Raw genomic sequence first — 27,345 nt, 5'->3', positions numbered from 1 at the left:
GTATTTTTTTTCGTTTTGGCCTGATACTCGATATTAGAGAATCTAAACTTAACAGTCTATTTAATGTTACACGCTTTTCGTAAAAAATTTTCTGCAAAATTCTGCCGGTATTGGCGAAAATGTTTATTGCGAGCTTCTGCCGCTTCTTCTGATAAAAGAACGAGGTAACTTTTATGCCATTTCACCCTGCTCGATTCAAATACGACTGAAACTGATTATAGCAAAAAGTAGCAGCCAATTTTAGTTCTTTTAGTACACTAAACCCTTTGCCATTATAATTGTAGTAGAATCACCGCATAGAAATGTGAAGAAATACATCCTTTTTGAATTCATGAAAAATATTTTTTTCTTAAAATATGTCAGTGTTGACTTTTAGCGTCTCAAATTAATCGTAAATTTATATAATATTCACGATAAAATAAGCAAAAATAGAGTAATAGTCACTTTTAAAGTAGACGATTTCGCAAGTGACGCCGCGAATCGATACATGCACTGTGGGCAATGATCAAATTCCGATTGATAATACTGTTGTCATGCAATCATAAAGGGAAACGGTAGAGCAGTCTATTGTTCTCTGTCTATTCAACTTTATCAGGAGCCATTTTTTTCTACCTGGGCAGAGTTTTGAAAAATCGATTATTGGCCGGTTGAATCGCAATTTTTCCCCTATGTGCGCCCGGTCACAATGCCGTCAGTTTTAGGTAAACATCCATCGAACATGACGTGTACGTGACGTGTGTAAGGACAAGCGACACGCGACATAAGGACTTTAGCTCAGATTAAAGTTTCATGACGGCTCGATGTTGAAGTGATTCCTACAATTATATTATAATATATAATAATAAGTAACAAAGAAAAGATGGATTAGAAACTATATGAAATTCATTTGTATTTTAGACATAAGAACCGATTTAGCATTGGTATTAGGGCAGCCGTAGTATTGACCAACGATTCTGTGACGCGATAGTTGTGACATGTATTTTATTGCATGTTTATTTTTAACCACTCTTTTAAAAAAGGCGAAACATGAGATTGTATTGGAATATCCCATTCCTAAGGTTCCATATCCAGTAGCGGCTTGCTGCGATAATGACAATTAACCTGAGACTTGGTATGACTACTTATCATATAAGTAATAATACGCATATTCTTTGTTACATATGTATAACAAAGAATATGCAAATTTAAAAAAGAATTAAAAACTGTGTCAATTTTTAAAGTTAACAATGGAACATATTTTTCAGTTTTTCGAGACTACCTCTGGGAGTTGGTTAAAACGTAATATCAAGAGTATGGGTCAATAGATTGTTTTTTCTTAGATCTGTTCACTCAAAACTTAGCTTAGACAATTTTCAAGTAAATGATAAAAAATGTTATTCTTTATATTGTTTATATGGATGAAAAGGAGTATTGAAGTCCATATGGTAATTTGTGTACCATGGATGAATGAACCTGAATCTTCTCATGAAAGCAAGTTATAAAATAGATTAGCTTGGATATTTAAAGCTGCCTCACACAGTAGTAGAAAAGAGTTTAAGTGTGTATTGGAATGTAGTATCCCTCTTGTTGATCAGTTCAAAAGTAGACATGAATTCTCTTCAAAGCAAAAATACTGGTCCTGCCAAAATTAATAACAGGGTTTTCATGGATATTTTGTTTAATTATGGAAATATATCACTTGCGTTCGCAGAGACTCGCTTATTTACCTGATTTCACACAAAGTCGCCGGCTCAAAGTAACTTATGTTAAAAGCATACAAAAATTGTACAATAGGCTACTACAACAATTAAGATTTTACTGTTGAAAAAATCAATTTTCAACGATGCGAAAAGTTTTGACAATTTGAATAATAAAAATATTCAACAAGGCTGACTTACCATACATCAATGTAACATTACTTGTACTATGTGCAAATAAATTCTTATTATTGCTGTAGGAATATACTTGGACAAGTCAAGCCACCATTGTTTTCTCGACTCTCGTTATATACTTGTACAAACTGACATTTTAAATAAATAATTAGATTAAAACGTAAAAAAGCAGGGAAGGGCTACTTTTATTCGCTCTCCAGATTCACAGTAAACAAAGTATTCTTACGGTTTATTTAGTAATTTCATTCAATTTGTTTGTGCAAGTCCACTGTGTAACAATTTTATGGAAATTTTTGTAATTTATTATCACACTTATTATGTTGCTAGTTAATTTATTTAAATTTACAAATCAACTACAACCAAATATGTAGAGCTAGTAAAAACTGTAAGTGTTACAAAGGATTTACTTGTAGAACTTTTTTCTCATAAAATCACAAATAGAGTAGTCAAAAGAGATAAATAACCAGATTTTATTATATTAAACTTACTATTTTAAACTCGTATTTAAGAAAACACTATACTGATGCCAGGTGACGGTCAAAGTTACACTGATACCACTAGTCGACAGAAAAACTTCCATACTGATAACTCATTAAGTTAAAAATGATAACCTTTTGTTTGATACAACAAAATCTTTTCAAAATATAAAAAGTGTAAGTTAAATTAGTATATCACAAGTATACAAATATATATCAAGTATACAATAACCTACTAATTTCATTGTTTAGTGCCAGGTAAATGATTGTAAATGCTGTATAAACAGTACATATATCTATATGTGCTTTAATTTCCATTGTGTATTGTTTATTGTTAAGCATTATTATTATTATTACTGTTATTATTATCATTATTATTACATAGCATATTATTTTTGTGCCACTCGTGAACTTATTTTTCTTAAAATCAAAACCCTCTGCTGTCGACCTCGCCGGCACTTACAATCAGATGAGATGGAGGTCAAGTGCGCACTTATATGTTGTAAAAAAAAAGAAGGTAATGAGTTAAGTCTACTTTCTAGACTACATCCAATAGAATTCAGAAAATTCAAAAAATCTGTTGACACATAAAATGTTACCTTTTTGTAATATCAGTGAAAATCCAATTACGCAAGTTGAAATATATTTTCAATGGTTGACGGTACACAAAGAAATGAGAACAATAAAACATTTAATCATTTTCAAATGTACACATAACTCATGATAAGTAAAGGATCATAGCATAAACCGTGTACAATTCCCTACCAGTTGCAAAACACAATGATAAATAAAATTTGCACAACCATAAGTCATTTGGAGTAATATTCGTAATGATGTTATCAAATGTGATATTTTGAGACCAAATTTGTAAAAAAAATTCTCAGAAGTTGCAATATGTTTGAAAGTACATAACTGCTTCAAATACAAAATATCATAGCCTACACTTCTATCATTCTATGGTGGTTACATTAATCATTTAGTCTAATTCATAGCTGACAAAATTTTAATTTCAGAAAATATTTCAATGAAGTGGTTATTTTGAAAAGTAAATATTATATTTAAATTCTTTAAAATAGTTAACATTTTAAATTCATTTTAAAATAGTTTCTTTTACATTCGTTTTTGTGTCTTCATTGTGTATTAATATGAAACAAATTATTCAATTTCATTCAATCACATTGTGACAAAAAATTAATATATCTAAATTTAACATTGTTGAATAAAGGTTATTGGTCCAGACTAATTAACAGGTTTATTATGAATCCATATTTTTGTAACTTTATTATAAATACTAGATATAAGAGATTTTCAAAACAATGAAACATGAACCACATCCTGTTCCCTCCAGGAATTGACACAGCAATAAACAAGATGTCAGGCAAAATATAACTGGTGTATCGCTTACCTCTTGCCGATGTAGCCAGGCAATTTAGACAAGGCATCTTCAAGATTCCTACATGAATACAAAATCAATAGAATTATAAAAACTGTACTCACATGCTGATTTAAGGCTTCTTGACCGGTCAGCCGACGAGGAGCAACACAGACGAACAAAGTGTCTTCCTTAAAACCTATGTTTACAACAAAGCCGCTAAGGCTACACGCGAAAAAGTGATGCGTAAAACTAATGGATACGAAGTAAAGTCAACTTTAAATAATTTAGTCCGCTATGTACTACAACTATTAATTATTTGAGAATAAACTGTCTTTGTTAATGAACAATATTAATGCACTATGAGTCCATAAATAAATAAAGAAACGTATTGCCAGATGCAGATAGTAAAACGCAATTTTATCGTGAATATACGAAAGTAAAAGTTCGTTATCAAGAAAGTCCCAGAAATGTAAAGTCCACTTAATCGTATTTCACATAAAAACTTTATTTCTCACATTAGTTTCAAAATTTTCAGACATAATTCGTGAAAAAACTGAAAAAAGGCGTTGAATTGCTGCGGAGCGGCTGTCAATTTTTCTAAGGCCTAAAACACAGACCAATAACAAGCCTAGAAACAAGGCTTCCAGCGCCATCTATCGCGTTTAATCTTATTTTTTTAAGAAGTGTTCGTTACATTCATAATTCATTCACTAATTTGAAAAAAATGAAGCACGTTACATCTGCGATCAATATCATCATCAAGCACAATCGAACTTCACAAATTGGGTTTTGAACTGTTTTTATCGCACGTGATACAGGGTTGAGTTTAAATCTTTAGTGTCAAGTTTGATGTCCTCTTGACCCTGTACTAGTAATGCCAGTAAAGTTGTACGGTCAACAGTGTATAAAGTTTGGACCACAAATTAGGAAGATTTTTGGTGGCTGTCAGGATGGCTGGTCGCCTGTCGCATCTGCCACTGAATGTATATTCAAGAATTGCTACCTATTTGTTACTATTTGCTACCTTTTCCAAATAATTGCTACCTAAAATATTCTAAGAAATCAAAAAAAAAATTGATCAGCCATTCTGACGTCAGGATGGCTGGTCGCCACTTTGATCAGCAAGAAGGGAGCAGATTTCCAGAAGTATGTATTACCAATAATTGCTACCAATTTGCTACCTTCACGAATTAAAGGTATACGCTTCTCATCTCCATTAGTTAAAAAAAAGAATAACCGATTGAAATTTTTACGACAAAGTGCCTGATTAAATTAAAAAAGCAAAAGTTTTTAGTGCTTTATTGCCATAATAAAAAGGGCAGGCGTTGCTACTTAGTAAAATTTTCAATCGTTTATATTTTTTAACTAATGTAGTAGGAAGCGTTTACCTTTAATTCATGAAGATAGCAAATAGATAGCAATTATTGGTAATACATACTTCTGGAAAATCTGCTCCCTTCATGCTAAACAAAGTGGCGACCAACCATCCTGACGTCAGAATGGCTGGTAATTTTTTTTTTATTTCTCAGAATATATCAAAGGTAGAAATTATTTAGAAATGGTAGCAAATAGGTAGCAATTCTTGAATACACTCAGTGGCAGATGCGACTTGCGACCAGCCATCCTGACGGTCACGATTTTTTAACTGTTCTCATCATAGGGTTTAGTGCCGAGTTTCAATTTCTATTTAAATTAAACTTTTATCTGTCAAGCTTGACATGTCTCTTGACTTTCCCGTGCATATACCATCAATATGGTACAGGGTACAGGATGATGACGCAAGTGGTCATTTAGAAACTGTGATGGCGCAAGTGATCGGTCATTTAGAAACGGTGATAGTCCAGACAACACGCGCTTGCGATTTAGAAACATCAGGTTCGATTTCCGACTCGTTAGTGACTTAGATCATGAAGATGAACCACTTTAGCCGGTTACCCAAACTCGTATAGAACACAGAAATCCCTAATGATGTTTGTGCCAAAGTACGTAAGTACATACATTAAATATGACCGGCAATCGAATGTATATGTAACGTACGTTACAAATACCCTGGGTCTATTTGTCTACAGTACTAGAAAGGGGGTCCTTTCTAGTACTGTAGACAAATAGACTAGGGTCTATACGGCGGCGAGTACACGTGAAGTTAATAATACATAAGTTGATAATGGTTTCGTTAGGATGATAATTTCGTAATGACTGCCTATCTGCATTCTTGCCTCGTTACACACATTTGTAATATCCGTACGTGCTTTTAACATTTAAATAAATACGATAATATTTATAAAATTGTATATTTCAATAGCATGTTACAAAAACTGGTATAAAAACAGAGTTTGTCGGTCTGTAATTATAGTCGTTAACAGTTAGTGAAAACTGTCAGAATGTCATCGAAAACTTTTCTTCTTTGCGTCGTCATTGTGGCTATTTTGGGCGTACGTATTTAATTTAGAGTACTTATTCTTGTGTGTACTTATTGTTATGTATGGCGGACTAATACATAAACCACCTGCTATAATTTATTTACCTAATTTAAAAACGTCTTGTTATGTAAAGCCAACGATTGTCAGTTGGTGTAAATTAGATAAAATGTATTTAAATACTACATATTTTATCTATCTATCATTTAATGAATGGAGAATATTAAATAAATCTCTTTCTTCCAGATGCATTCAGTGTCTAGCCAGTGCACCACGGGGCTTATGCCTTCGCAATATCCGAATTACCAGCAACCGATTATCATCTCTAAAAAAAAGGACAATGATAAGGACCTAATGCCCCTTCTTCTACTTATGCTTTTGGGAAACGGGGGATTGTGCTGATAGATAAATTGTTGAATATCTATATATTTTTACTAGAAATACTTTTTTACCACAAATTATGAAAATTCTATTATCAGTAATAATTAGCACACCGACGAATTACATTGTTAAGCGTTTTATTTACGGGTTTAGTGCCGAGTTTCAATTCCTATTTTTTTTAATTGTATGTTTTGTCCCCATTTATTCAATGTATTGAAAATAAACTAATAAAATAGTTACTGCTTTGCGTAAATTAATTACTCATTTCACACGTACTTACGTACGAGTAAACGAGTACAATATTCAGGCAATATTGCCATTGCCACGGTCTTTTTGACAAACTACAAATTTAAAAAAAAAACTGACATTTTAACAAAATTCTAACACGACCCAATTTTATATTTTTAGTGGAATTGAAGAAGAAATCGGTCCAAGAAATGGTTTTAAAAGGGCTTCTAGACGATTAAGAACATCATGACATTGAAAAAAGTGTAAATTATCACAATATGCTTTGTTTACGATAAAACATACGTTGGAAATGAAGTCCATATTTTTACTGAAAGATAGTATCTTATCTCATTTGTAGATAAATAAACTAAATTGTCTCTCTGTGGACTGTGTCGATTTAATTGATGTTTACTATAAGTGATGGTTAAGAAGGACACGTATGTGCGAAATGTCTAATTTGACGTGCAACGAAGAAGATGAAGCTTTTCCACTTCACGAGTGTGTGTTCCTCGGGGATGTGCGTAAGCTGTCCTCTTTACTACGAACGCATGATGTGTCGCGCAAGGACAAACACGGCAACACCGCGCTGCACCTGGCAGTCATGCTGGGCCGGAAAGAGTGCGTGCAGCTGTTACTCGCACACGGCGCTCCCGTTAAAGTAAAAAACCTTACCGGGTGGTCGCCACTCGCTGAGGCCATCAGCTACGGCGACCGTCAAACCATATCTTCTCTTGTGCGAAAGCTAAAGCAACAAGCTCGTGAACAGATGGAGATTGGCCGGCCAGATCTCCTTAGGGCACTGGCACAAATAGATGACTTTTATATGGAGCTGAAATGGGATTTCCACTCCTGGGTACCACTAGTCTCTAGAATATTACCATCAGATATCTGTAAGATCTATAAGTCTGGGCCTGGTATCAGATTGGATACTACATTAGTTGATTTTAGCGATATGAAGTGGGAGAGAGGTGATATATCTTTCATCTTTCAAGGAGACAAACCTCCTGGTGAGGCACTCACTGTTTTGGATAATAAAGGAAAGGTATTTCAGCGTGTCCGTTATGAAGAAACAGAAAACGAAATAGAAGATGAAGTGGATATTCTCATGTCTAGTGACATACTATCTGCCCAAATGTCCACCAAAGGTATATCATTTGCCAGGGCTCAGTCTGGGTGGATTTTCCGTGAAGACCGTAAAGAGACAGTGGCTGGTCAATACAGAAGTGATATATACACGATTACTGGACTAGTGTTGGAGTCGAGAAAAAGGCGAGAACACCTTTCAACTGACGATCTACAAAAGAACAAGGCTATTATTGAAAGTCTAACTAAAGGAAACCCACAGAATCTGGATACAAATGGAGAACCAACCCGCCGCGCATCATTAAATCCACCCCCTGACAATGGAGTGGACTGGCTAGCATACATAACATCTCTGCCAGGACAATACCCTAGCCTGGGGAGAGAAATAGTTTACAAGGAGTCATCTAGAAACTTTAGAGCTACTATAGCTATGAGCGATGATTTCCCACTTAGTGTTGATATGCTGCTGAATGTATTGGAAGTGATAGCTCCATTCAAACACTTTGCTAAATTGCGTCAATTTGTAGCCATGAAGTTGCCTAAAGGATTTCCTGTAAAAATTGACATACCAATATTACCTACAGTCACAGCAAAGATAACATTTCAGAAGTTTGATTTCCGGCATGATCTTTCACCAGATCTGTTTGTTATCCCAGAAGACTACATAGAGGACCCTTTGCGATTCCCTGATTTATGACGTATTGATATTCTAACACTGTTTGAGATTAGTGAAAGGCCTGCATGGCGGCGAGAAACACGTCAAGGGCGTGGACGGGCATGGATATGGTCACGGCCTGCACGTGGGCGCGGAGCGCGTTGCCAGCCCGCACCGCCTGGTCTCGTTACCATCGAGTTCCCAATGCTTTTCGGCCTCGGCAGCTCCTACTCCAGTCACTGTGTCCTCTTTGTGGAGTAGCTAAATTACAAAATGTATTATAGATAAACAAAATTAGTTGTGAACTGTCTGATGTGTAGTAGTTTCAGCAGTGTTAGAATTGAATAAAAGTGTAACTTGATATATGTTTTTAATTTAGTAATTACAATTATCTACAGCAAGCTGTAACAGTCAATGTAATTATATAGTTAATTGTGTCAATAGGAGTAACAGGATGGAATCAATTGATGAAAATGTTCACTCTAGTTATATTTTGTGTTTTACAATAAGTTACTCAAATATGAATGACAGTGATGTTCTCTGTTAAAACTTCATTTGCCGTAATAATGCATAAATATTGCAATAATAATATTATTCCATATGTACAATACATGTTCTATTATATTAGAGACAGTAAAATGTATTTCCTTTTAATTCTCTATGTAAATCAGTGTTTGTAGATATGTTGTAGTATAACCCTATTGCTCATAGATTGCGTCCACAGGCATTTTGTATTATGATAACTTATTTGTATCAATTTGTATTTTCTTTACAGTCTTAGAACATAGATTCACCATATTATATGATGTGTTCATATTCTACATTACTTATACAATAAATATTGTAAATTATACAATAAATCAATTATGCCATATCTGACACATAATTATCTCAAAAATTAAAACAGGGAGTATGAAAAATATTTGTAGATTTAAAATTTGTGCAGCTACACCTTTAGTTGGCTAAAATTTATAAGACCATGACATTGTGCAATACGTAGAACACATATTCATGTGTAAAACTCTACAGCAGTTAGCTATATGAAAGCTACTGTTAGAAGTAGATTTCAATGTCCTTGTGCCTTCTGCATTTCGATTTGTAGAAAGCAAGTTAGTAGAAATTGTGCACTGTGCACGAAATATAGGAAATTTAGCATACTGGATTCATAATAAGAACCATGTACTTATAATGTTTTACTTAATCAAGTGTGATTAGCACACATAGAGTAGACACTTCAGTAGATGAAGACAGAGCAAATAGTGAATTTATTAAGTTAACAAAAACATCATTGGGGTGTATCTCGTGCAACTATTTTTAGGTCTTTTGACAATAACACTTTGATCCCACCAGGATAGATTTTATATTCATTCATTATTTTACATAAACTGTGTTTATCTGAAATTGTAATTTCTTGCCTAATTACGTATCAGTTTTATTAATTTTATCATAGTTTTTAAATACCGCTATGTATGTGTAAATGTCAGAAAGATGCAAAAATTGGATGTTGTAATAAATAGATCGATAAACACGAGTTTCTGTGTTGTTTTTTAAACACTTTGTGAAAGTAAGACGAATGGATATAAATGAACAATATTTTTGTATACCAAAAGGAAAAGCCACATTATCATTCCAAATTTTATTTATTAACAGGTAAATAATTTGTTCAATTACATTCAGTGCTAATGATTAGATATGTCATTATCAATGGTCGGAAAAAGGTGTTCCACATACATAGGTATATGTTTAGATATAGCTACAAGACGACATAGAGTTGTTAAAACCACCAAATATTAATTAATTTTTCGAATTAGGGATTCTGGAAATAGGTTTACGGTATCGTAGGACAAAAGTACTGACCTAGGAAGTCGAATTTTTTCGAAGTTGAATTCTAAAGTAATTGTAATGGTGCCATGTAAAAGTATGCAGTAGATAACTGACATGCAATATGCAGGGCGCGGTGCGGTATCTAAAGCTAGTGAGGGTGACCATTCTCGTTTCTTTTTTATTCTCTGCTGTGGTAAAAGGTAAGATGTAGCAAAACCATTTCCGGAATCTTGATTGCAAAAAGTAATTAATAAATATTTGGTGGTTTTAACAACTCTGTGTCGCTCTTTGTAGTTATATTTATACATGTATAGTATACAATATGTGGAACACCTTTTTCCGACCATTGGTTAATTAAAATTAATTATAAAAACTTTGTCGTGTTACGATTTCAATACAAAAAAATATAAGTTTGCATTCTCATTGCATTGCGTTTAACATAACACGTAAAAAATATTTTTTATCTAATCCCCCATACGTACAAATAGTAAATATTCAAACATCAAGCGCGCCTTATTCCAGGATCGTCTTAATAAAATGTTTAAATTATGACTAGAGAGGTGTCGTGAACTCGTGACTTAGTCGCGTTTAGACGGCTAGATAACATATACTCGTATATATAAATCAAGCCAATCGATAAATCCTTACAACAATACGCAAAAGTAACGCCATATTTTTTTGCTAATTTGTTGATCTTGAAACTTTTAAATTAAACCGCTAAATATCAAATACTTGTAAAAAAACTTAACGTCTGTGCGATAAGTGTAATATTTTTTTATTATTAATGTATTTAATATAAAATTATGGGCAACTTAACTAGCCCTTTTCAAAATTAATCTCTTGTATGTACTTTCTAAATAAAAGACTGACTGTCGTTAGGTTGTTGTAACTTGAACAGACTAATTCAAGATTTTTTTCAGAGTGCAATCAGATCTAAGATAGATGCTGTGATTCTCGAGTTTGAAGAATGATGACACCACATAACTTACTTCTTTACGACTGGAACCGACTTTTTACCTACATATGCTTTACACCCTTTTTCTGTCATCGGGGTAGGCAGATACAACAACCTTCTAATTGCTACGACTCTGACTCACATCTTTCGCCCCATCAACAGCATGAATACTTTCATACGCTCTCGTCAGTTAAGGGTATATTTGACCTGACCTTTCGTCAGGACGTTCTCAATTTAGAAGTGGTAAGTTCACATTTGCCTCATAAATTTTTCAACTTTTTGCCTGAACAGTAAAATTTCTATTATAATAAACCTGGAATAAGGCAATCATATAAATCCTAGTAATTGCTATTCCATGTTAACTTGGCAAGTATTATTTAGAATTGGCACCATGTGTACCCACAAACCAAAGCAATGCAATCTGAATAGATTTTATTGTTGCCCTAAGCAAATAGTGACGTTATTCAGTCTTCACAATGTTAAAGACCAACATAACTTTGCTCACAAATATGTAAAAAACAAATCTTCAAAGATTAACGCAAACCTTTGCGCGAATGCTGTGACAACATTCTCGAGGAATCCACGGTGGGGAAACTTTCTTCCATGCCCAGAGTGACCAATTTTAAAGAGACCGTAGACCGCCGAGCTGTGTAATATTTAATTTAATTATTGTCATGCCACCCGTAATTCAGTGAATACTTAAGAGTCGATACTACCTCAGCTTGAATTCAAATTTTTTCCGTACAAATACGGTTCATTTTGCTTGCGTCGAGCGGTAGGGATACTGGCTTTATTTCAGAATATTTTTTTACAAACGAAATTATTGAAAAATGTATAATCGTATAGAATACGTGTTCTATTAAATTCAGTTGATATAAAAAAAAATTGAATTAAGTTTGCGTTTTTTTTCTATGGTGAAAATTTTTAGGAATCGTGTTTTCACACCGTATAGTAATCAGTGGCGTGGCTTATTCCAGCGTGAACATGGTCGAGTTTTTGAAATTTGACTAGCCAGAAAAAAGTCGCTATTTAGTACCGACTAAATAGCGACTTTTTTTCTATTTACTCGGCTATTTAGTCGGTTCTAGTCGCAAAAAACTAGATTTAGTCGGTCCGCCGTTCAAAAGTATAAGGGTGTTTTGTCAGTGGTGGACTAAATCTAGTTTTTTGCAACTAGAACAGAGTACATAGCGACTTTTTTCTGGCTAGTCCGATTTCAAAAACTTGACCATGGTTACGCTGGAATAATTTATAAAATAATCAGTGTACATCATTGACTTACAAATAAATGGACGACGAGTCTAATACAAAAACCACGAAAAAAATGTCCCAAGTCAACCTATTTAAACGTAGTGACATGTAAAACATTAGATTTAAATTGTAATGTCATCGCAGTACTGTCTAATTTTGCTTGCTTCGTCAGTCGAACAAACGAAGACTACAGCGTGAATGACGCTCTGTATACGATTTTAACGCCCTATAAGTTCGGACATTTTTTAGCGCGGACGCGACGTCCATATAATTGTAAGTCAATGGTGTACATCCTCAATTTTACTATTTTCTTTTCAAAGTGGTCGATTCAACACTCACTGTTACGCGGAAACCATTTAAGATTGTATAGACTCTTAGAAAAAATGAAGGGCAATGATACAATTTTTATTAATAAAACTTAATAAACCATTTCAAAAATATTAAAAAGCACAATAATTTTGCTGACCTTGTTGTGGAACCTCTTGTAGCAGCTGGAAACAAAAAAAATGTAAAATATGAGTAGTCTTGTGAAATTTGCTAAAGTAGGTACAGTCAGTAACCAAATGAACCGAATTTTATGGTATTAAAAAAATATTAGAAAAGTAATTTAAAAAAAAACCAATGATTGTTAGCAATCAAGATGCAATTTCGATTGAAACTGAAATGCTTAAGAAAACAATTAAATGCACTTTAATTTCACTTAATGAGATAAAGTTGATTTCCATCTCATGTTTTAACACATTGTAATTTTGACACTGACTGTACCTCTCTTTCTACAAGAAATGTAAAGTGGTTCAATGATAATCTATAGGACTCGGTTTGTATTCTAAAGTAACAAAAAAACGTTTGCAGGGAGCCACTTATCGTTAAATTTTAAATAGCAGTAGTTGTTGTCGGTAGTTTCATCTATAGCATTTTTTTTCTGACGGTTGTTCCATTAGTATCGAAATCAATACATGAAGTACAGTTCCACACTCTCAAGCTAATGCAAATTAATTGCCCCATTATAGACAATACTACTAATACTAGATGTTTTATCTGCGATTGCAGATAAAACATCTGCGTAAAAAAGACAGTAGGTGCAAGTAGCAACGGAAATATCTAATCCTAATATATATGGATACTTGAAATATTATGCGTTATCCTTATAATGTAGCACACATATGGGCAACATGCGACCCGCGAGACATTTTGAAAAAAAAAAAAACTCGAATGAAAAAATATTAAACTAGGTACTTACACTCACAGCGACAGTGAAGCCCCAAACATCTAATCCTTTGATGTTTGCCGCCTCACTCTTTAATAATCGCCGCCACTCGGCTTACTCGATCAAAGTCTTTGATGTTTGCCGACGCCTCACGGGCGGCAAACATCAAAGACTTATTGCTTCTCAATTACTCTAAAACTAGTTTATTCCAGAATATTCCTTCATTTTGCCTATATAAGCGGGTGTATGGCCCGAACATTTGTGCAGTTCTATTCGAGCTACCGAGGTGATAACTTCGACAAGCGATATTCTAGCGAACTGTTTGAGCCATGAACTTTGTGTGCATCTTGAGTGGTTGTGTACTAACTATAGTTTGTATTGTTATTAAGTTTAAAGAACGAAAAGTTAACAAAAATGATGTCTGGTGGAAAAAAACGAAAAGTAGATACAGAGGGACGCCAGTTTCAAGAAAAATGGACTGAAGAATTCTTTTTTATTTTGCACAATGGTAAGCCTATTTGTTTGCTGTGTAATGAATCCATTTCAGTAATGAAAGAATTCAATATAAAGAGGCATTACTTAACTAAGCATACTGCGCTACACTCACTGACAGGACAATTAAGAACAGACAAAATCCAGAAGCTTACAGCAAATTTGGAGAAACAGCAACAAATGTTTCATAAACAAAGAATACAACTTGATAATGTTGTGAAAGCTAGTTTTATAGTTAGCTCAAAATTGGCAAAGGCATTAAAACCATTTGCCGAAGGAGAATTTATTAAGGAGTGTATGTTAGAAGTTTCCAGTGTTTTGTGTCCTGAAAAGAAAAATGAATTTGAAAAAATTAGTTTGTCAAGACGAACCGTAGTTCGACGTATAGAAATGATGGCTAATGATATAAAAACAACATTGACTGACCGTATGGCTGGTTTTGAATCATTTTCCATAGCATTAGACGAGAGCACGGATTTGTCGGACACAGCTCAACTGGCTATATTTATTGGAGGTGTTGATAAGGAGTTCACTGTTACTGAGGAATTGCTTGCTTTACAGCCGCTAAAAGGAACCACTACAGGGGAGGATATTTTTAATGAAGTTCAAAAGTTTGTTTTTTTGGGGGTTGATGTTGCTCGCTTCCGTAGGTTTACCCTTGAGACCCTACAAGTGACCCCTGGGTGGTGCTAAAGAGCAATAACTACTGGTGGTAGGCTTCGGCCGTGGCTAGTCACCACCCTCCCGACGCAGTCGAGTCGCCAAATGGTTTTTACCGTGTTCCGACTCGTGTTCGGGAGTTGCCATTTGGAGGTCGGGTCTGAACAGTTGCATTGCGTCTGACGGCGAGTTGTAGCTGCTTGTACTGCCACACTGAGCACTCGGTTCTGGAGGCTAGCGGGATCCGAAGCACGGTGCACCGCTGGCCGACCGTGGGAAGTTGGGGGCCCAAGTAGCGGGAAAGCCACCCGTGAAAGGCTGCCCCGCCACCCAACGAAAAATCCCGGAATGCTCCACCTTGCCGGTTGGCGACCGGAAGGGAGGACCAGGTGGCCATCTCCGGGGGGGGTTCGGGCGTCCCCGCGGTCTCCAAGCCGATTGTAACCTCGTGTGGCAGTATGAGTCTGCTGCTTGGTTGAACACGACGCAGTGCCTCGTTCAACTGCCTTCCTCCTGCCTATTCACTTCTCCAAATCCAAAAATGAAAAATTATAAAAATGGAAAAAAGTATACACAGCGGTTGCACGTCCTCCCACTAAAAGTGCACCTCACTAACATCCGAGGTCTGCACTCAAATCTCGATTCGGTCCACTACCACCTTGAAACCGACAAACCGCAGCTGCTGTTCCTCACAGAGACGCAGATCAGATGTCCGACTGACGCAGCGTACCTCAGCTACCCCGGGTATACTCTGGAGCACAGGTTCGTACCTCGTGCCGGAGTCTGTGTGTACGTTCGCGATGACATCTGTGTCAAGCGTCTCAAGAACCTTGAGGCACCGAGTTTTTCAATTTTGTGGCTTCTGGTTGACACAGGAGTTACACAAATAGTGTACTGCTGTGTTTACCGATCGCACAGTGGAGATCAGGAGACGACCAAGCTGTTCCAATATCTAAGTGAGACGTCTGATGAGATTCAGCATAGGTACCCAGCGGCGCAACTAGTCATTCTGGGGGACTTTAATGCACACCATCAAGAATGGTTGTTCCCATACCAGAAGACCGATCACGCTGGGAGAGAGACGCGTAAACTTGCGTTAACGCTAAGCTTATCCCAGCTTGTCAGTGGCGCCACTAGGATACCAGATGTTGAATCTCATACGGCTAATTGCTTGGACCTTCTGCTGACAACTGATCCGGACCGATACTCTGTGGTTGTGGAGGCCCCACTGGGTACTTCCGACCATTGTCTGGTGAAAACTGTATCCGTATACTCCCCACCCGATCAGGGCCCTAGTGGTATGAGACGGGTGTGGCGATACAAGTTAGCAGATTGGGACGAAATGCGCCATTTCTTTGCGTCATATCTCTGGCAGGCGTGCTTTACTTCAGGAGACTCGTCGAGCTGTGCTGATGCTGTAGTCGAGGTCTTGCGTTTGGGTATGGAGTATTACATTCCATACTCTGATGTACCCAATGGACCCCAAGCTCGTCCATGGTTTAACGCTAATTGTAGTTGTGCTGAAGCACGTAAACAGTCCGCGTACCAAGCTTGGGCAGATGCTCGACTACGCAAAACTCCGAGTACTCAGAACATGAAGAAAGCTTTTAATAAGGCCGCCAAGAAGTGCAAAAGCATGTTACGTAGGGCCAAGTTCGACCATGTGCGCCGCATAGGAGCCAAGCTTGCCTCTTATCCAGCAGGCAGCAAATCCTTTTGGTCCCTGGCCAAAGCGGTCGAATCGAACTTTTGTCGCCCATCTTTGCCACCTCTGCTGAGGCCGGATGGCTCGCTGGCTCATACTGCGGAAGAGAAGGCGAATCTCTTTGCCTCACTCTTTGCAGAAAATTCGCGTCTAGATGCCGCAGGGACCCTACCACCTACTTTACCTCAGGCTGGCTGCACTATGGCGCCAGTTCGCATACGCCAAAAAGAGGTACTTAGAACTCTGCGAAATCTAGACGTGAATAAAGCTAGCGGGCCAGATGGAATTCCAGCAATAGTCCTTCGTAACTGTGCACCTGAGTTGTCTCCTGTTCTCACACGCCTGTACCGCCTCTCACTTGAGACTGGTGTAGTTCCCAGATCGTGGAAGCTTGCAAACGTGCAACCTGTACCAAAAAAGGGAAGCAGAGCTGACCCTGTCAACTATAGACCTATCTCAGTCACTTCCATACTCTGCAAGACTATGGAACGTGTACTCAACAACCGTCTCCTATCGTACCTTGAAGACAACGATCTCCTCAGTGATCGCCAGTACGGATTCCGACGAGGGCGATCTACTGGGGATCTTCTTGTGTATGCCTGTCACATATGGAGCGAGGCTATAGAAAAGCAAGGCGAAGCACTTGCAGTGTCTTTGGACATTTCTAAAGCCTTTGACAGGGTCTGGCACGCAAGCCTTTTAAGCAAGCTTCCCTCTTATGGGCTTCCCACTGACCTTTGCAATTGGATCTCGGATTTCTTGAGCGAACGTTCGATTCGAGTGGTCTTAGAAGGCTACTCTTCCGAACATATGGCGATAGATGCCGGAGTTCCTCAGGGTTCCGTACTGTCTGCAACTCTCTTTCTGCTGCATATCAATGATATGTTAATTCCAGGTACCTTTGCGTATGCTGATGACAGCACAGTTGTAGATAGGTACTTGACCAATGCAAGGGTCAGTGGAGAGGAAATCCAGTCTTGTCGAGAGTCCATGGTTAGCCGTTTAGATTTGACACTCCAGGCAGTCTCCGATTGGGGCAATGCCAATCTTGTCAAATTTAACGCTACCAAAACGCAGGCGTGTCTATTCTCCACAAAACGGAGTCCCTTTGAGCTGACTCCGACTTTTCGTGATATATCCATACCGATAGCCGATTGTCTCCAGCTACTTGGAATGGACCTGTCGTCCAATTTGAACTTCGGCAGATACATTGAATCCACGGCCAAAAATGCAGCAAGGAAGCTTGGGATCCTTTCCAGGGTGAGGCGGTACTTTACACCGGGACAGTTGCTCCAGCTGTACCAAGCACAAGTCCGATCGTGCATGGAGTACTGCTGCCACCTTTGGGATGGCTCTGCGACATATCAACTGGCCACTTTGGATTCAATTGACAACCGTGCCAAGAGACTTATAGGTGACTCGGAATTAGTGGAGGCGAAGCTGCAGAGCCTTGAACACCGCCGTAAAGTTGCCTGCTTATCGGTATTTTACAGGATATATCACGGAGAGTGTGCGATGGAATTACATGATTTAATTCCGCCTTCCCCTTTCCATCACCGGGGGACTAGGCGTAGGCTTGGGTTCCACCCCTATGTTGTGGATATTCCAAAGATTCGCACGAAGCGTTACGCTTCCACATTTATATGGCGAACGGCTATGGAGTGGAATTCCCTGCCTGCAGACTTGTTCCCTGAACGTTATAACTTGGACCTTTTCAAGGCGAGAGTGAATAGGCATTATTTAGGTGTGCATGCTCCATCGTCGACCTCATCGTCACTTTCCATCAGGTGAGATGGAGGTCAAATGCGCACCTAAATAATGCCTATTCACTCTCGCCTTGAAAAAAAAAAGGTATTCACAAGATTTGGCTTGCCATGGTCAAAATTAAAGGGAGTATGCACTGATGGTGCACCTTCTATGGTCGGCTTACGTAAAGGTTTCATCGGAATTTTAAATGAAAAAGCAACAGCATTAAATGTGCAAAAAGATGATTTGATAGTCCTTCAATGCATTATCCACCAACAGAACTTGTGTTCTAAGTCCATTCGACTCCAGCATGTTATGGATGTGGTAGTAAAAACCATCAATTTTATTCGATCTCGAGGGCTTAACCATCGTCAGTTCAAGGGGTTCTTGGATGAAATATCCGCTGAATATAACGACGTAACATATTATTGTGAAGTCAGATGGCTGACCAAAGGAAAAATGTTGAAACGGTTTTACGAGCTTAGAAATGAGATAGCAGACTTTATGAAAATAAAAGATAAACCACTATCTGAATTGAGTGACCCAAAATGGATATGTGACTTAGCATTTCTGGTCGATCTAACAGGCTATTTGAATGATTTAAATTTGAAACTACAAAAACAAGGACAGCTAGTAAATGATTTGTACAGCCATTTGAAAGCATTTCAGGTCAAACTGCGCTTGTGGGAGTCACAGATGCTATCTGGTAATAGTTACCATTTCAACACGCTCTCTACGTATGAAAATATTGCTTATGCTCAATATGCTGAAGAACTCAAGTTACTGTCGGAACATTTTTCGAACAGATTTAGCGATTTCAAAAACATGGAAGACTGTTTCAGTTTATTTGCAAATCCAACAAAAAGTAATGTACAAAATGCTCCAATACACTTACAAATGGAGTTGATCGAAATTCAAGAAAACTCACTCCTAAAATCTAAATTTGAAGAAGTAGAGTTGTGCGATTTCTACAAAAAATACCTAGAAGAAGACAATTTTCCGCAGCTTAGAAAATTCGCAAGAAGATTGATTTGTGCTTTTGGCAGTACTTATAAATGCGAACAGTTCTTTTCGATGATGAAAATTAATAAATCAACACATCGTACAAGACTGACTGACGATAATTTGGAAAATTCTTTACGTGTTTGTATCAGTGGAATTAATCCAAATATCGATGGATTAGTTTCCCAAATTCAAGCTCAAGTGTCTCATTGATTGACTTTCGTAGTTTGTAGCAATTGCAAATTTATCGATTTACCGATATGATGTACCATTTTTTAAAATTTCTTTTTTTAAATAAATTGTACTAGTACTAGAATAACATTGTGATATTATTTTATGTCTGACATCTATTGACACTAATTACTTTAAAATGCACTAAGCACTTTTAAACGCGGCCCGCGAACCTATTTGCATACTAAAGTTTGGCCCTCAACATGTTAAAGGTTGCCCATACCTGATGTAGCATAACATTGGAATTGAGTTTGTAACGAAAACACGATTTTTCTGAATAATAAATATTTTGGGGTAAGAACACTGCCTAATTTTTATCTAAAATTTTAGATAAAAATGTGAACCAGGACTATACGGTTACACCTATTGGGACATTTTATAACAATAATAAATTTAAACATCTGCAAATGAAACAAGTTGGACTATTTATTGAGTAAACGTAACCAATGTTAGTCGATAGCCGATACAATATTTTGCAATCACTAGCTGTTAGTAACGCTTTTACGCAATGAATTGTCGTATTATTGCGTTTTGAAGAAAGAAAAACAGAGTATACGTAATTTAATAGTATTCAAAGGAACAATACTAATACAAGACAATTAACTACATTGTCATATAAATTAATATAGTCACTTACCACGGGTTCCTGCACCCGCTCGGCTAGATGTTTGCGGAAACCGCAAAAGCGACGCGTGTAGCCGCTTGCCAAGCTAACGCCGCTGTGCACGGAAGATGAAGAAGACGAAAACACCGACCCTGCAAGAGTCAATAAGCCATTCAGCTTTGCTATACCTACTTGTGACGTGTATGGTAACCTCCTTCATTGTCATCCCACCTTTTTATCACCCAGTTACTGGTTCCTGGCCACTTACTTTTAAAACTTTGAATCGTTCTCGGAATCCCTTTTCCTTCACTATTTTAACGTTGGTTCGTTCCGTCGTCACTCCCATCAAAATTCTCAAAACGAGAGGACGTGCAATATCAACACCCTCATTTATTGCGACTGTTGTTGTGTGCGAGTTTAGAAACTTTACGTCGTTTAATATCAAATTATATAGATATAACCTATAATATAGGTAGGCCCTTTAGGGTGAGCATTGTGTTTAGTCTGTGTGAGGAGTGTTTTGTAATAATTGTACCTTTTCCTTATATAATTTTATTTCTTACAGCCTTTTCATTTTCCTCTTTTTAAAATAATTATGTGGACCAAGCTTTCTGCATTACCATTTTCTTAAGGCTAGGCTACGTACTTACATTATGCAGAGAGCAAGGTTAAGCCAAAAATCACAAGACTCCACTTTCTACGCTATCAGCTGCTTTGTTTCCTCCTATGGCACTATTCCTTTCCCAGATCTTTTTGGCGTTCCGTGAAAACTATTTCTTTTAATAGTTTCGTAATCGTACCGTTTTACGTGGGATTTAACCCTATCACGAATTTCCATTAATTGTCATTATTTTAAGGAGCATAATTTGAAAAGCACTTACTCTCGAGCTCCAATCCTACAGCGCTCTGTTTACCGCCAGGAGAAGTCTCGTTCAATATTCTGAAATAGCATAAAGTTGAGAATTGTAACTATTTTACGCTAACCATAAAATGAAGTAAATGACGAACATAAAGCCGTGACACGGCCATAGCTGATCAGAATGGTAGCAAAATATTACTCCCATGTGAAAGCTATACTCGTTCGGAGTTAATTCAAATGAAATGTTAGCATAGAACGCTACCTCTATTATCAAACTATGGGAATAATCCACGTTAATCTGTGTTACTTACTTGTTTTATTGAACAACGCGCTAAAAAAAATTTTTAAAAACCAGTCGAATTGAGAACCTCTTTTTTGAAAAATATTAAAGAGGAATTAAATGACATCCACGGCCATTTACATATTATAAACTTACTTCCAGGCTATTGATCAGCGCCATCTAGACTAGAGAATTTTGACCTTTTTCAGAGCTACAATCTGTAGTATGGAGATTAACGGTGCTCTTAAGTTATTGGTTCATGATGATATCAAGTGATGGGATGAGCAAGTCATAAGCATGGTGGTAAGCGACACCCCTATCCATAAATGCAGTGCCGCACAGAGCTTAGACAGCCTGAGAGACAAGACCCATGTGCCTATAATTTCACGACCACCCTTACGATTCTGGAACGCAGTAATAATGGTCACATTACTTGACGACAGTAATACTTACATGGGCGAAGTTTGTTTCCTTTAATAGTTCGAAGTAGAGCCTACTAAAGCTGCTAATTAAGGCGAATCACCGGTAAGCGGGAAAAACTGTTTTGCTAGATCAAATGGTTTACGTATTTACTATTAAATAACGGTCTTACAAAAAATATATGATACACTTAATGACATTGTCTAAAGAATGTGCTAATCTGTATACGATAGGATGTACATCGCCCGATCATATCAAATCCTGAAAACAGGCTAAAATAAAAGTCTAAAACGAATTATTTAATAATAAAATATCTAACTATATAATGACATAATTTTTATATGGAGGTATTTCCCTTTAAGTACTACAGAAAACCTGCTAAATTTTGATTTTCAACTGAAGCCCTGTAGTTATTAAATTCATTTATTCCAAGATATGAAAATTGCCCAGCGGTTTAACCACGCGCCGCGCCGCCCGCTACCCAGTCAGTCGCCATCGAGCGCTTGCTGATGTCAGACCTGTGTCAAATTTCCTCCGCCTGTCTTATTTTGTTTATATTAATTGACAGCGCGCGGGTTGCGGAACGTGTGGGGCGGTACACACCTCACTTCCTAAAATTTAGGCTCGTGTTGATAAACCTCGCCTTAATATTGTATATGTTTGGCCAAAAAGTCTGTTGATGTTACAACAACAAACCTGTCAATAAACAACTCCAGGCGGCGTTGTGATTTCGGTATGTATCGCTTCAGATCAACGGAGGTGAGAAGCGACGCGAAGTGATGAAGTGGCTCCTCAGCTTTGCAGCACGCGTCATAAATGGCGTGCAGAGAACTATGTGCGGCTTCCGTGTAATCGCGGATCCACATGCACAACTGTAAATTAGAATAACTGTCAGAGTCATCACAATTTGGATGGATTATTCCGAGTGAACTATAATAGTTCTTGTTATGGAACTCGAATACTTCGCGAGTTATAACCCATTTATCTGTTGTATTATTATTAAATTGTATGCCATAAAATTGGCAATACGTACTGACATAATATTATATAAGAACTTCTAGCCGTGCGTACACAACAAATTATTTGATTTTATTTATTGGCATAATTTGACAAGTCCCATACCAGCACCCTTACTTCCTTCACCCACCTTCCAAAACCGAAACACAACGCTTTGTCGGCAGAATTAGGTAAGGTAGAGTTCCTTGGACGAAGTCTTTCACAAGGAGCTCTACTGCTACTACAATGGTACAGAAATGGTCCTATTACGATTGTAGATTCCCAGCTTATTTTTTATACCTGAAACATGCGCCAGTCTTCATAACCTTCAATAAGCTTCTTAGCGCGCTTTGCGTTATGTTTTACGATGTCCTTGGCATTGGCAAGCCGCATCTCTTGACGTGAAAGGCGCTCTTTGGCCGCTTCCAAATCGCCGTCTGCTTCTGACCTGTAAAGTTAAAACCATTAAAAACTAAATGCGCAAGTATGGTGCCTTTAGCGTCACAGTTGTCGACATCGTCACTATCATATATCGTCACACACGTCGTAATGCATCTTTTATCTAATTTCGGGAATTTGTATTTTAAGCTTTCACGTGTCATTAAGACAAACCCTAAGATATCAATAAGGTTTTTGGTAAAAAAATTAAAACTTTTAATATTTTTGTGGATGGTAACACAGCTACGTGTTGTGCGAGGTACTCATTAGCGAGCTGTAACTGTAACGTAAAATATACAGTAACGAGGTTCTAGTATGTACGCGTGAAACAGTCTTCACTCGCTAGAATGAGTATTTGGTTGTCGTCGGGTCGCTGCGAACCGAACATCATCGTGGTTCGCGACGTACAAACTATGATTTTTGGTAACACAACATGCAACGATTACGGTTACAGCTCACTATAGTCTATTCAAGTTAGCGACCTAGTACTGAGAAACGCACGTGATTGGTTACAGATAAGTCACTAAAACCGCATTTATAATGGTAAGCTAATTAGTCGGATTTCACATCTGTGCGGTGCGGACGTGTGTTGTGTTTTTTCTCTGTTTGCTACTTATTCGTGATTCTTTACCTGCGACTTTGGCTTACTGTGACTCGGCTTAAGATATTGACTGACATAAAATGTGATATTGTTGAAAAAAATGTAAATGGAAATGTATAAACAAAAATATTTTTCTTTTATTTTTAAAAACCTTTATGCACGAGCTCTTGTTATTTTAACGCTTGTTAACGCCCACTTAACCTTGTGCCTCCATATTATGTCCTTGTAATTTTTATGAAGTAGTGCTAAAGAGAGGAACCTATACTAGGTCGCTAACTTGGACTATAGTGAGTACACGGCACACAGTAGTGAGACACCGTATGGCTCTTGGACGCTACAATACCAAAATCATTAAAATCGTTAGGGACACTGTGTATCTCTAGGACGCGTGACAGATTAACTATAACTCTGCTGTACAACTTTGCCATTTTTATGAACATAAAAGTCACTCCGCCACCCACAATCATCTGTGTCGACTACGCGCAGATGACGTGCGTTCGTGAAACGCGTTTTTGGTGTCACTGAATTTGTAAACGCGTGTGCAAAGGTTTACTGGTTGCGACTGAACCTCGTTTGAATCGCGTTAACGCGCGGCACACGCGCGTGTGTGCACAGGCTCTTAATCCTAAAATTTGAGGAGCACAGATTGTCACACCTGGACGCGAAACGTGATGCTCTCAAGGCTAACACCTGCAGCCGTCTTTTACTACATTGTCGACGCTGTCCTTGCGTGCCATCATTGTTTGCGAACATTTACCAATAAGATTGCTACTGTAGGCATCTAAAGGTACATGAAACAGCAAACAAGTAAGTCTAATGGCAGTCACTGTAGCCGAAACCGGCTAGGATGATGATAACGGTATGATAATCCTATGTAACACCGGATATGCCTTAATCAGATAATAATATAATAAGAACGCGCACACACTCATAGCCCTGCACTAGGGAAACCCTGTCTCGCGGGTACATTGGACACACAAATAGACAACCCACAAATTACACCCAAACTCACGAGAGAAATAAATATTGGCCATACAAACATTTCTCCCGGCCCGGGAATCGAACCCGGGGCCTCTACGTGGCAGTTAAAGTCTACGGTCCCGTTCCACAGAGGCAGTTAAAGTTAGTAGATAGGAATTTAATGTTACTCACTCCCTAGCAGCCAGCTGTTTGCACTTTTCATTAAGAGAGGCGAGGCGGCTAGCGCGGACGTTGACCCTCTCCTCTAAATCCGCGATATCAGCTCGAAGCGCCTTAAGCTCATCTCTCTTCTCGTAGTACTCCTTCGTTAGTGCGTATACCTCTTGCATTTCCTCCGCTACAAATGGTATTCAATTGGTACTACATACTCGTACACATTCTGTACTCAAAAAAGTGATTATTCACCTAGGTACAGGTTTCTTACTAAGGTATGACTTAAAAATCATATAACATATTATCATCATCATCACCAACCCTTTTATACGTCCCACTGCTGAGCACGGGTCTCCTTTCAGAGAATGGTTTAGGCCATAGTCCGCCACGCTGCATGGCCCAATGCGGGTTGGGAATTTCACACGTTTTTCGAGGGCTGTCTGCCTTCTTCGACGTGCAGGTTTCATCACAATGTTTGCTTTCACCGAAAAGCTCGTGATAAATTTAAAATTAAATTTCGCACATAAATTCCGAAAAACTCAAGAGGTTCGAATTCACGACCCTCTGCTTGAGAGGCAGTAGGTCAAACCATTAGGCTACCACGGCTTCATATTATATCATATCATATCATATCGTATCATATCATATCATATCATATCTCATATCATATCATATATCATATATAACGCACACACTCAACTTAGCCCCGCACTAGGGAAACCCTGTGTCGCGGGTGCCAAGGACACACACTTTGACAACCACATATTACACCCAAATTGACGAGAGAAATAAATGTAGGCCATGCAAATATTTCTCCCGGCCCGGGAATCGAACTTGGGACCTCTGCGTGGCAGTCCGACATGGAAACCGTTCGGCCACGTAGGCAGTTAATCGGGAGCCGATTGAAAGTCATGCCGTGACAAGTGTAGCTATATAATGCACATCAGCAGCTTCACATAGTGTGGCTTTAACTCTGATAAATAGATCTCGAATACGGCCATGGAACGAGCCCATCTTCATTTAACAGAATTTGATCAAGAGTGTGCTTTATGTCATCTATAGCACAAATGTGTAGATAGAACGAGATGCGCCAGATTGATCTAAAAAATTATACTGGCCACTACCATGACGTTTTCGCGGTTTTTATGATTATTATTTTTAATTAGTGACATTCTTTTGTTTATTATGTTTCGCTTTGCATGGATAACAGGAGAAAAAAGCAAAATGAATAATTCATTTTTTAAACAACCCTTTTCCTTGACAAATAAAACAAGTGTATTTCCATTGCAGGGATGTTTTAAAAAAGTAGCCATGATCGTCTTTTTTGTGTGCCTTTTTCCAGCGTGACCATAGTCGAGTTTTGGAAATTATGTACGATTTTTATATGTAAATGTATCAATGAAAATAATTGAATATCCAATATCTTCAAAGTAATCAGATCTTAGCTAGGTGTCATGGTTCTCGAGATTGAGAAATGGTGTCACTGGAATAAGCTTATTCCAGCGTGGACAGTAAAACACCCTTATAACTTTTGAACGGCGGACCGACTAAATCTAGTTTTTTGCAACTAGAGCCGACTAGTTACTTCCTTCTGGCCTGTCAAATTTCCAAAACTAGACTATGGTGACGCTGGAATAGGGCACACCTTTTATCTCATACTTAGGAAGATTACTTAGTAGCAGTAAAGGCTCCTTATGAAAGAGTTCGTCTAGTAGGGCTAGCTTGTACTGCCACCTTAACTATTTCTTCCACCAAGTGGTAACGTGAGTTCTGATTTTGAAAGTTAAGGGTGCTGGTGAAATTACATGCACATGGAACTTTTCAACATACGTCTCAGGGTGACGGGTGCATTGGCAGTGCCCCTCAAATCTTTACGATTTGAAGCTCTGAGTGGAGCTGCAACTGCTATGGACAGGCGTGTGACTTGCCACGACGCGCAAGACTATTACGCCCGTCACTTGGTTCTATAAAAAATGATGTAACGTACATTCGTCGTTCAGTGGCGAGATGTGGTGCATGAAGTGGTGGTGCGCCGCAGCGACCACGCGCATGGTGGCCTCAAGCGCCGAGACGTCGGCTTCTGTATGCGCGATCTCTGCATCCAGCTGCGCGCCGCGCTCGCGCAATTCTGCGCGTTCCGCTGCGAACTGAGTCAGAGACAATCAAACCTCGCGAATTAAATTGCGATTTAGCGATTTATTTGCTTTGGTAAGTTCTTAGGTTTTTGCGATGGTTGCACATTGGAACTGAAACTATTTTTAACCGACTTCAAAAAAGGAGGAGGTTCGCAATTCGACTGTATGTATGTTACTCGATAACTTCCGGCATTTATGAACCAACTTTGATCATACTTTTTTTTTTGGGAAAGATGGTACTGTAGTCTAGGCTCTACTCTATGAGTAGAATCACTGGCTGAATGAATAGTTTTGTATTTAGAATGTTTTGAAAATGAAG

At 37.9% G+C, this 27,345-nt stretch overlaps 3 protein-coding genes across 6 annotated transcripts in view; 1 reads left to right on the top strand and 2 right to left on the bottom strand.

Annotated features, from left to right (window-relative positions):
- Window positions 1–3,928, bottom strand: part of LOC113233254 (nuclear receptor coactivator 7) — a 101,769-nt gene extending 97,841 nt beyond the window's left edge. Inside the window, exon 1 of one of the 2 annotated variants that reach the window (XM_026468303.1) lies at window positions 3,845–3,928. The gene's annotated coding sequence lies outside the window, so the exon portion shown is untranslated. The remainder of the gene's footprint in view (window positions 1–3,844) is intronic. The other variant, XM_026468305.1, reaches the window with a different exon arrangement.
- A 2,121-nt stretch (window positions 3,929–6,049) lies between these two features.
- On the top strand, window positions 6,050–9,346 carry LOC113232819 (ankyrin repeat domain-containing protein 13C). Its single transcript, XM_026467644.1, has 2 exons — window positions 6,050–6,154; window positions 6,386–9,346. Exon 2 carries the CDS (start codon window positions 7,188–7,190, stop codon window positions 8,526–8,528), a length of 1,341 nt encoding a protein of 446 aa, XP_026323429.1. The 5' UTR covers window positions 6,050–6,154; window positions 6,386–7,187; the 3' UTR covers window positions 8,529–9,346.
- Window positions 9,347–10,662: 1,316 nt separating this feature from the next.
- LOC113232989 (coiled-coil domain-containing protein 39-like) overlaps window positions 10,663–27,345 on the bottom strand; it is a 36,975-nt gene continuing 20,292 nt past the window's right edge. For 2 of the 3 annotated variants that reach the window (XM_026467916.1, XM_026467918.1), the window contains 8 exons: window positions 26,879–27,038; window positions 24,910–25,075; window positions 23,019–23,166; window positions 22,419–22,594; window positions 21,045–21,103; window positions 20,197–20,315; window positions 12,983–13,007; window positions 11,096–11,911 (listed from right to left, as the gene is read on the bottom strand). In XM_026467916.1, the coding sequence (XP_026323701.1) occupies window positions 11,799–11,911; window positions 12,983–13,007; window positions 20,197–20,315; window positions 21,045–21,103; window positions 22,419–22,594; window positions 23,019–23,166; window positions 24,910–25,075; window positions 26,879–27,038 (966 nt within the window). In that variant the 3' untranslated portion in view covers window positions 11,096–11,798. Of the gene's footprint in view, window positions 11,912–12,982; window positions 13,008–20,196; window positions 20,316–21,044; window positions 21,104–22,418; window positions 22,595–23,018; window positions 23,167–24,909; window positions 25,076–26,878; window positions 27,039–27,345 lie in introns of all 3 variants that reach the window. The other variant, XM_026467915.1, reaches the window with a different exon arrangement.

The sequence above is a fragment of the Hyposmocoma kahamanoa genome, unplaced genomic scaffold (genome assembly GCF_003589595.1).
Source record: "Hyposmocoma kahamanoa isolate Upper Pololo Valley unplaced genomic scaffold, ASM358959v1 78, whole genome shotgun sequence".
NCBI lineage: Eukaryota > Metazoa > Arthropoda > Insecta > Lepidoptera > Cosmopterigidae > Hyposmocoma > Hyposmocoma kahamanoa.
Note: the sequence above shows the minus strand (reverse complement) of the source record. Positions and strands in the feature narration are given on the sequence as shown.